The 10,309-nt window shown below is 47.7% G+C and overlaps 1 protein-coding gene across 2 annotated transcripts; it reads left to right on the forward strand.

The window, feature by feature from the left end:
- Positions 1 to 925: 925 nt before the first annotated feature.
- Positions 926 to 9,896, forward strand: LOC108699702 (coiled-coil domain-containing protein 120). Of its 2 annotated transcripts, XM_018232178.2 has the most exons (11): positions 927 to 1,253; positions 5,421 to 5,488; positions 5,716 to 5,784; positions 6,295 to 6,440; positions 6,671 to 6,790; positions 6,869 to 7,109; positions 7,202 to 7,252; positions 7,331 to 7,493; positions 7,709 to 7,810; positions 7,988 to 8,815; positions 9,086 to 9,896. In XM_018232178.2, exons 3-11 carry the CDS (start codon positions 5,754 to 5,756, stop codon positions 9,180 to 9,182), a joined length of 1,779 nt encoding a protein of 592 aa, XP_018087667.1. In that variant the 5' UTR covers positions 927 to 1,253; positions 5,421 to 5,488; positions 5,716 to 5,753; the 3' UTR covers positions 9,183 to 9,896. The 2 variants fall into 2 exon arrangements, with proteins under 2 accessions (XP_018087668.1, XP_018087667.1); XM_018232179.2 differs by lacking the exon at positions 5,716 to 5,784 and having other exon boundaries at positions 926 to 1,253.
- The last annotated feature ends 413 nt before the right edge of the window (positions 9,897 to 10,309 follow it).

The following is a 10,309-nucleotide window of genomic DNA, read 5'->3' on the forward strand; positions in this document are numbered from 1 at the left end:
AGAGGGGAAGTTTTGCGGTAGGAGGGGGATAAGTGTTGGGGGATACGTGTTAGAGGGTAAGTTTGGGGGTGGGAGGGGTAAGTTTGGGGGATAAGTTTGGGGGTGGGAGGGGGTAAGTGTTAGAGGGTAAGTTTGGGGGTGGGAGGGGTAAGTGTTAGAGGGTAAGCTTGGGGGTGGGAGGGGATAAGGGTTGAAGGGTAAGTTTGGGGGTGGGAGGGGGTAAGTGTTAGAGGATAAGTTTGGGGGTGGGAGGGGTAAGTGTTGGGGGATAAGTTTGGGGGATAAGTTTGGGGTGGGAGGGGGGAAGTGTTAGAGGGTAAGTTTGGGGGTGGGAGGGGTAAGTGTTAGAGGGTAAGTTTGGGGTGGGAGGGGTACGTTTGGGGGACAAGTTTGGGGATGGGAGGGGGTAAGTGTTAGAGGGTAAGTTTTGGGGGTGGGAGGGGTAAGTGTTGGGGGATATGTTTGGGGGTTGGGAGGGGGGAAGTGTTAGAGGGTAAATTTGGGGGTGGGAGGGGTAAGTGTTAGAGGGTAAGTTTGGGGGTGGGAGGGGTAAGTGTTGGAGGGTAAGTTTGGGGGTGGGAGGGGTAAGTGTTAGAGGGTAAGTTTGGGGGTGGGGGGGGTAAGTGTTAGAGGGTAAGCTTGAGGGTGGGAGGGGGTAAGGGTTGAAGGGTAAGTTTGGGGGTGGGAGGGGGGAAGTGTTAGAGGGTAAGTTTGGGGTGGGAGGGGTAAGTGTTAGAGGGTTAGTTTGGGGTGGGAGGGGTAAGTGTTGGAGGGTAAGTTTGGTGGGGGGAAGTGTTGGAGGGTAAGTTATGATTGGAGACTGGAAAATAAGTCTTTATGGGAGGTCAAAATGGCTACAGTAGGTGAGGGGTTAAGGGGTGTTGCTGGGGGAGGGGCAGTAGAAAGCAAAGAGACTTCCGGCAGGGGAAGCAGCTGAGTAGGTGAAGCAGTGACTCGGCGCAGGAAGAGTTAAGCGGCTCCTGGCTGGAATCCCTGGAATGCTGGAGCTTGTTATCAGGACGTACCAAAGGTCAGACAGGAGGGGTGGCGGTGAGCAATCGTTACGTAGCCAGTGATTGGTTTCTTCCGCTGGTCTCTGTTTCCCCTGCAGCGAAGAGCAGTTGGTACATTCCGGTGGAAGCTCCTGCCTGAGCGGAGTGAGAACCTGAGTCCGCAGTGAGACGGGAGGAGAGCGGCCGTGTTTGTGGCCCTGGGGCCCGTGGCCTGACTGTCTGTGGCCTGTGAGAGAGAAGGTACCGGGTGTCTATAAAGGGAATCTGTGTGTGACCGACAAGCGGCCTCCTGTCTGTTTACATTCATTTATATATATGTGTGTGTATTTAGTTATATATTTATATCCCAATGTGATGATGTTATTAGTCAGTCAGGCCTCATTATACTGCACATCTATTGTCTTATTTATAATACAAGTGTTCCAATAGATCTCCCACCTGAAATGATGATTATTATTATTATTATTATTATTATTAAGCGTGGAGTCAATAGAGAATGAATGTGTCCAAAGTCACTGAGTGAATCAACTCAATGTTCTACATCACATTCAATTCATTATTATCCCCTGTAGTGTCGCCCACCTACACTGAATAGGAACAATGCTAAAACTATAATATAAATACAAATCTAACAGCAGGATATTAACCAGTTCTCTACTATAGTTTAATTACAAATCTAACAGCAAGATATTAACCAGTTCTCTACTATAGTTTAATTACAAATCTAACAGCAAGATATTAACCAGTTCTCTACTATAGTTTAATTACAAATCTAACAGCAAGATATTAACCAGTTCTCTACTATAGTTTAATTACAAATCTAACAGCAAGATATTAACCAGTTCTCTACTATAGTTTAATTACAAATCTAACAGCAAGATATTAACCAGTTCTCTACTATAATATAAATACAAATCTAACGGCAAGATATTAACCAGTTCTCTACTATAGTTTAATTACAAATCTAACAGCAAGATATTAACCAGTTCTCTACTATAGTTTAATTACAAATCTAACAGCAAGATATTAACCAGTTCTCTACTATAGTTTAATTACAAATCTAACAACAAGATATTAACCAGTTCTCTACTATAGTTTAATTACAAATCTAACAGCAAGATATTAACCAGTTCTCTACTATAGTTTAATTACAAATCTAACAGCAGGATATTAACCAGTTCTCTACTATAGTTTAATTACAAATCTAACAGCAAGATATTAACCAGTTCTCTACTATAGTTTAATTACAAATCTAACAGCAAGATATTAACCAGTTCTCTACTATAATATAAATACAAATCTAACAGCAAGATATTAACCAGTTCTAATCTGTGAGTGCAGTTTAATGAGGGGAGTCTTAACTCATCATCACTTTGGGATATTTCCATAACTTCACAATCCACACAACAAAGCGTTAATATTGGCTGATGTGAAGGGGATATTGAATAGGGGTTAATTAGTCGTGTGATACACAGATGTCATGATTATCTGATTTATTTTGTGTTTATATGTTACACGGCTTATGTCCTTCTATGTGTCTGATGCACAATATGAGAGAAAATACATATGACCGGGTTTTATTATTTATTATTATTCATATCTCTTCTTACAATAATTGTTAATAGAGACACTCTGTATTTTGTTTGAAAAGTGTTAATAACGAAGTATAAATGGAGTTCTAGTTTTAACGTTTTCCTTGAATAAATCGTAACTATTTATACAAAACCCAGTAGAGGATTTATATGGCTGGAGGCCCTATGGGCAGTCGCACTCAGATCCAGATTTTTGGAATTCTTGTGGGTGCTAGATCACATTTTACTTATAAATTTCCATTTAGAGCCAAACTTCAATTTTCAGTGTGTCAAATCACATTTATTGCATAAATCTGTGTCCAGCGTTTCAGTCCACCTTTGGGCCTTTTTCAAGGATCCATTTTCTACAAAATGGACAAAAAAATAAAAAAATAAAGATTTTCTTGTGGCAGTGGTTACAGGAAAAATTGTATCAAATGAACCATTAGTGTCCAGTCTTGTATCGGACTAGACGTGTTAAGAAAGTCGAATAATTAACAAAAGAGAAAAGGGTTGCACAATATATCGATCAAAACCAGGAAGCGCAGCAAATGAAACAGTTGCAATATGAATAACACAACTAGTCTTATATAAGAGCAGACACTGTAACAGTTCACTATATATTTCATGTAACCACTGCCACAAAAAACTCGTATTTTTTATTTATCTTTAATTTTTGCCCATTTTGAATAGAAAAACAGTCGAGCCTCCCATGGAGAGGAGTCCCACACAAGGTCTGAATGGTGTCACATTTCATCCCCCCCCCATAGCAAACGAACGGCTCTAGTAATGAGATTAGATGTCCTGCATGTGGACAAGGATCCAAGCACTAGCGGTCCTGCTACTGGCACCCAGGAGTTGGCATGTTGGGGGTCAGCTAAGAGTGCGGCAATGTCTGAGTGATAGAGACAACAGCTACAAGCTCCACACCGCCGCCGCTCCGCTGCCCACTCCGTAATATGGGTCGCTCCCCTGACGCTCCGTTATATGGGTCGCCTAACAACAAGCACTGCGATCTCTCCCTGAGGCTCCTGGGTGGCTTCCGGTCCACCTATACAGGACTTCGGTCGGGTTCATCTATTAATTAACGATAAGCCAGTTTTGATAAACGGGGAAGTAGGACGCACCTGAGTACTGTGTAGATACTCTCTTCACATTTGGGCAATTTAACAATACTATTGTCAGGTTGTTACTAGTGTTCTTAATTATGCACAGTCAACTATGACTGACAGGCGCCTGGTAATGGTTCGTTTGGCGCCATTTTTTGTTTTAAAAACTCTGTTCACTAGTGCACTGTGTTGTTTTTCCCTGACGAAAGCTCCTGTGCGGAGCTGAAACGTTGGACTTCAAATAAACCTCCACTTCAACAACTCATTTTGTTTGCTTGTTGCAAATATTGCCTTGGTGTGCTGTCGTTTCCTGCATTATATATATATATATATATATATATATATATATATATATATATATATATATATATATATATATATATATATATATATATATATATATATATATATATATATATATATATATATATATATATATATATATATATAAAATATTATATAGTGTGTGTATATGGGGGGGTGTAGGGAGTGCTAAGGGTGGTAGTTTTGCCCCTTGGGCGCTGCCAATGAATATGGGGCAGTATTAAAGGAGAACGAATAGCATTTTACACTTGGGGGTGCCAAAAGTTTACTTACCTGACACCCTGGGGCGGGGCTCCTATCGGCAGAAAACTGCACCGGCCCGGGGTTCTTCTAGCGACCAACATGGACAGATCCTCTTCCTGCTTCTTCGGGTTTTCTGGCAGTTGCGCATGCGCAGTAGAGCTGAAAGCCAGACTAAGGAAAAAGCCGCATATTTGGCTATACTGCGCATGCGTCTGCCCCCGGGAATTATCATTCTGTCCATGGAATTCCGCTCAGTATGTGCCTCATTGCGCAGGTTTCGTCTTTGTGAACATGCATTTCTCTATTCTCTTGTACAGTGAATGCACCGGTGCATAAATATGTGTGCGCAAATGCCCAACTGCATGCTTGTTGGTACCACTGGGCACCATTTAAATATAAAGACCCTTGTCCAAAGCCAGACCTTGCCCCCCGCAGGCAGAGGGGTTTGAAGCAGGACACTGTGTCCATAGACAGACAGATTGACTAAGGGAGTGTTTTGGTCCCAGTTAGTGGCAGGAGCTGTGGCACTTGTGATCCAACAAGATACATGGAGTATGGCCACTGCTTTACTCTCCAGCCTTGCTGCTGCCACTGCCTAAACAGAGTTGCTATAGAGGGTGTAGGATGAAGGAGCAGGGATTGGATCCATGGGATCTGGGGGCCCAGGGTAGGAATAGAGGAGGTAGGATATTAGTCAGTGTGTTTGCTCATTAGGTAAGAGATTGTCAGGGGAGGAGTGTCAGTTTATCAGTGAGTAATTCTGGGCTGACATCATGTAGAAGGACTGGCAGTCACACAGGTTCCCTGCCCCATGAATCAGTGTTTGTGCCTCCCTGGCAGGGACATTCAGTCCATGTTGTGTAATAGAGCGGCCCAGTCACATGTCTTGACATGCAGCCTATGGGCATTGGGTAACAACATGGAAGAATGGGGCAGCAGAGAGTAAGTGGAAGTTTTTTTAGGTTGGACTGTGAGGTGGCACAGTTACTGGTTAGCTTGGGGGGGGCACTGACCGATTAGTGGGTTAAAGTACTGACCTTTGTGTGCATAGTAACAAGGCACAAGTCCATGAAGCTCCAGGGGCTGCATATTCATGATTGACCCAAGTGGGGCAGCTGCTTTGTACCTTCCATGTCTGACTCTGGTGCCTCCTCCTGCAGGTTCTCTCCAGTGCTGAGTGCAAGCCTTACCCTTGTGCAGCGAATGGATTTCAGACTGAATGAGCACGGTAAGTTGCCATTTGCTTCCAATAAAGTCTCCCTAAATAAGTCTTCTTCTAACCCCCCCCAAATATATCAGATCAAGAAAAGCTCAACTCTCCCCCCCCCATCCCCTTGGCTTACAATGGCTGCTGGGAACTGCATTTAATGCTGCACTTGATAGTGAGGGGTTTTGCCACTTGCGCCCTATGGGTAGAACCTTTTACCAACTTCTTCCATTTCTCTTGGTGCCCAGATATTCCTGTGCGGCCCTGCTGAATTCAGTCAAAACCCATGGAGGGCAAAGGTGGCATCTCCACTGCAGGTAATGACTTACCATATGCCCCAAGCAATACTCCCCTCTGCGCCGTTGCACCACTACATGCTAATCATGGGCCCAGATTTCACTGCTTTTGTCAGCAGTTTGGCACTGTAGTTTAACGTGGGCAAGAAACCCCCCTCTCACTCACTCCTTCTCTTCTTGTGCTGAGTCTCACTCACTGCTTCCACCTATCACTCACTGTGCTGAGTCTCACTCACTGCCTCCTTCTCTCCCTGTGCTGAGTCTCACTCGCTGCCTCACCCCCCCCCCCGTGCAGAGTCTCACTCCCTGTGCTGAGTCTCACTCGCTGCCTCCACCTCTCCCTGTGCCGAGTCTCAATCGCTGCGCTGAGTCTCGCTCGCTGCCTCCACCTCTCCCTGTGCCGAGTCTCACTCGCTGCGCTGAGTCTCACTCGCTGCCTCCACCTCTCCCTGTGCTGAGTCTCTCACTCGTTGTGCCGCCTCCTCTCCCCATACAGTAGGGAGTCTCACTAATGTCCTTCCTGTTATACAGGGATGTCCCTGAGTGGCTCCTCAATGGATGTGAACCTAAAGCAGAGGGCCCAGGTAATATCGGAGCTGAGTGAAAAGCAGAAGGAGCTGCAGGAGTCACTGAGACGGAAGCTGGTGGAGCTGAGAAAGCTGTGTTTGCAGGAAGCTGTGAGTATTACCCTCTGAAAGGGATTTGATTCTCTACAATTCATGGAATGGGCTCCACCCTGTAGTATGTACAATGACTAATGTAATGTGTGCTGTTGGGCCAGAACATGTATGTGCTCCCGCATGATACATTATAAGTGGGCTCTGTTAGTGTGGGCAGTTCATGTGGCACCAGTGCACACAGAGGTTGTAATTCCCTCAACTCATGACTGGTGTTTCATTTGTCTCAGGAGCTGACAGGGCACGTGCCTGATGATTTCCCCCTAGAATATGGAGAGAGGCCCCCAGTTGTGTCCAGGAGACCAAAGGCAACCTTTAGGGTGAACGCAGCCACAGTGACAAGGGCAGAGGTGAGTGGATACAATTAGTTGTGAGCGAGTCAGCAGTGCACCTCCAGTTACAGCTTGTTGCTTTGTTCCCTGCACAAGGAGTTGCAGCTGGAGCGCTTGGAGAGGGACTTTGTTGTGCAGCTGCAGATGGCAGAGGCCGCCCGGAAGCTGAGCCTGGCAGCAGAACAGAACGTGGAGATGAATAGTGAGCAGCGACGCAAGAGAAGGCTGGTGTATCTGGATGCGTTACAGAGGCTCCAGGAGTTGGAGGAGCAGAGTAACAACCTGAGGAGGAAACTGGGTCTGAGGCCTGTGCATAGGGATCCCAGCAACCTAATCGGTGAGGGGCTGTCGGGGTATGAGGGCTGTTGTTCCATTGCAATAGCAATATGTATTGATATGAGAAATGGGCATAATGTCTCCTTGTTTCAGATGAAGCCCACCCATCAGAGAACAGTTCCTTGTCAGAGAGCAGCAGCTACGGTGAGATGATAGATAGTAGGTGCCCTCTGACCCCCCCAGAAGTTCTAGTACTTAACCCACTCTACTCTATCCCTGCAGAGGATATTCTGGGCCAGGGGGCAAGGCCGTCCCCTCCTCGTATCTCAGAACATTCCCACAATGTGTCCAACAGTCCAGAGCGAAGGATGGGGTGGAAGTCTTCACCTGTGGTGCTCCATAGTGATGTTCACAACCGGCGCAACTCCATGGCCAGCGCAGCAAGGTACCGGGGGGGGGGGTCAGTATTGGATAACAGCCAGTGGCTTAAGGGGCAGCAGAATATAAATGAAGGGGAGGAAGGAGGACAGAGAAGTTGTTTTCTCAGTTTATAAAAAATAACTCTTTCCTGACGGCAGAGAGTAATTAGACACTGCTCTGGGGGTGGGTGGAGGTGCAATAATGTTACATTGTGAATCTTCTTCTACATTTTGCCCACAGCCCCACTCGTTCCTTCCCTCGGAGTCTGTCCAGCCTGGAGGGCCGCAGTGTCCCAGCTACACCAATCCTGAGTCGTAATTCCTGCAGCAGCTCCGCCCTCAGGTGGGCAAGGGGATGGGTCAGTTAGGTGGATCTTGTGTACACCAGGGGGGCAGTATTCAGATCTCTTTGGACAGATATAAATATAATGATTGTATTACTGGCTCATTTCCTGGTTTTTATCCAGTAGAGCTTAAGAGATTCTAAATATTCTTTCCCCAATTTCTTTCTCCCCAACAGGTCGGAGGGACCTGGCCTGTCTCAGCGTCAGTGGTCCGGAAGCCAGGATTCCCAGGTGGGCTTCCCTAGTGATAGGCCCTCGGGCCACGCTGCACGGAGCCGGCGCAGTAACAGTTCCGAAGCTCTCATTGAGCGCCCACCTCCTTCTGAAGGTCCAGCCAAGCCCTCATTCAACAGCTCTGAAACTCTGAGTGAGAACCCTCAGTCTGGAACAGTTCCACCCCAGCAGCGAGGGGCCCGATCCCTAGATACTCGAACTCCCAGCAACTCTCGGCTCTCTTACGAGGAGATTCTGCTGGATTATTACATGGAAAGGCAGCAGCCTCGTGGCTGGACTGAGCCTGAGGGCCAATGGTTTGCAGAGCCTGACGGTAGCGGCCATTACTCTCGGCGGGATGGATTCCCAGGTAGCCCAGCGATCCGGAGCAGGTTTGAAATGCAACAGCAGCGCAGGAACGCTGCTCGTACCAAGTCCTGTGGCCCCCAACTGGCAGATGTGGGCAGCTTTCCGCAATCCTGGCACCACGAGAGCTTTCCCCAACGGCCTCCCCCCCAGGCGTCTTATCCAGGCCCCAGATCCCGCAGTCAGCCTCGTGCCCCCCCACCCGAGACTCTGGAGAGGAGTGTGCACAAAGCTCTGGCCCTGGAGGGTCTTAGGGACTGGTATCTGCGCAACTCAGCGGCCACAAGCGCACTCCACCGCTGCCCGGTCTCATCTCAGATGCCAAACCAACGCTACTACCGACCTCCTTACACTGATGGGCATTACCAAGCTGCCTCCCCCCTGTCCCATTCCATCAGTTTCACTGGGGCTCCAATGCACGGCAGGTATGAGATACTCTATTAACCCTTTTCTCTACTAGTACTAATCCTCTCTGCCCTCTTGCTGTGCTTACCCCCCCCCCCCTTGCTAATCAGTGACCAACCTCTACCCCCACTGTCTGTCCCATATGTGTTAGTGTATGCGCTGTAACTTAATCATGAAAAGCTCTTATGCCTCTCTTTGCCTTTCTCCCCTCAACTTGCCCTTGTCTTTCTCCTTGGCACTAAATCAATACCCCCCCCCCCGGCTTCTCTGCTTTCCTTTCTACCCCCCAGGCACTTGTCAGAGTATCTCGGGCAGGAGTGGTGTAGCCAGGCCAACATTCAAGGTGATGGAGCATCAGAGGGCACCCCGCCGGGCACATTAGTCTGACACTGTAATAGATGCCACTGTCCAGCATTGCAACAAGATGGCTCCTGCCTCCAGCAATTGCACTGCCCGTGTCCTACGTCTCCTCGATCTACGGGCCTGGATGTGGGGAAGGTTCCTCGCCAGCAGCAGAATTCTGAGAGCTGATAATAAAGCAGGAAATGCAATATGGTGCGGTTCCTTTGCTGAGCAGTAACTACACTACAAAGTGCCTGTGCCAGGGGGCTAGTGTTGCCCATATGCTTGAGCAGCTGCCTGTGGCACCTCCCGGCACCCAGTTGGCACAGGCCAGGGCACAGATTGCTGGCTGCTAAAGACTTGGAGACTGTGGTACAAGGGGGGGAGGGGGGCATCTGTATGAAACTCTGGGTGTTTGTGAATGTGATGACACTGTCTTTGTGCAATCAGTTGGCAGAAGGCTGGGCACAGCCTGGGGTTCTGTGGGCCTGAGCTGGACTTGGTCTCGCAGAAATATGAACCTGCTGACTCCAGAATGTTCTTTTTGTTACTAACACTGATCCCTGACTGGAAACACTGTGCAATATGTACAAGTCGGGCCCCGGGCTCCCACCTTCTGTGTATGGGCCGGGGCATGAACATACAGTTTCCTTGGCTGCCACCATTTTGTGTATATTCTGGGGCATGTACATGTGGCCCCCCGGGCTGCCACCTTTTGTGTAGAGGCTGGGGCATTTACCAATAAATTTGTGAAAAAGATTTATCTGTATTAGACTCTCCCTCATCCCGTTACATAGAGCTGATTGCAGTTGGCGTGAGCCCCCACTCGATAAAGGTTTAATGTCGCTTTCATTAAAATCCCATAAAAAGAAGAGAGAAGGTCGGCTGATCAGGGTAATGTCCCATGAGAAAGGGATGAGGGCACATTACAGCAGGTGCCCTTTGTAGCCCTTCCCATGTTACTGAACTGCAACTCACTGCATCCCACTGATGGCTACAGGGAGGCTTGTGGGGTACAATTTTGTATCATTTCCTTTCCGGCTCATTGTGGCACAGCATTAGGCCAAAGCCTTGGTATTGTGGCACGGGCAGGAGCCCCCCCCCAGTTTATTTATATGAATTCACGTAGAGTTTCTGAAGCAAACACAGCAGTTGTATCAGTGCAGGGCAAC

Source organism: Xenopus laevis, chromosome 8S (assembly GCF_017654675.1).
Source record: "Xenopus laevis strain J_2021 chromosome 8S, Xenopus_laevis_v10.1, whole genome shotgun sequence".
NCBI lineage: Eukaryota > Metazoa > Chordata > Amphibia > Anura > Pipidae > Xenopus > Xenopus laevis.

Coding starts and splice junctions, on each gene's coding strand:
- LOC108699702 (XM_018232178.2), top strand. CDS start 5,754: ATGGAGGGCAAAGGTGGCATCTCCACTGCAG. Junction 6,791..6,868: donor CCACAGTGACAAGGGCAGAG/GTGAGTGGATAC, acceptor TCCCTGCACAAG/GAGTTGCAGCTGGAGCGCTT. Junction 7,253..7,330: donor GTCAGAGAGCAGCAGCTACG/GTGAGATGATAG, acceptor CTATCCCTGCAG/AGGATATTCTGGGCCAGGGG.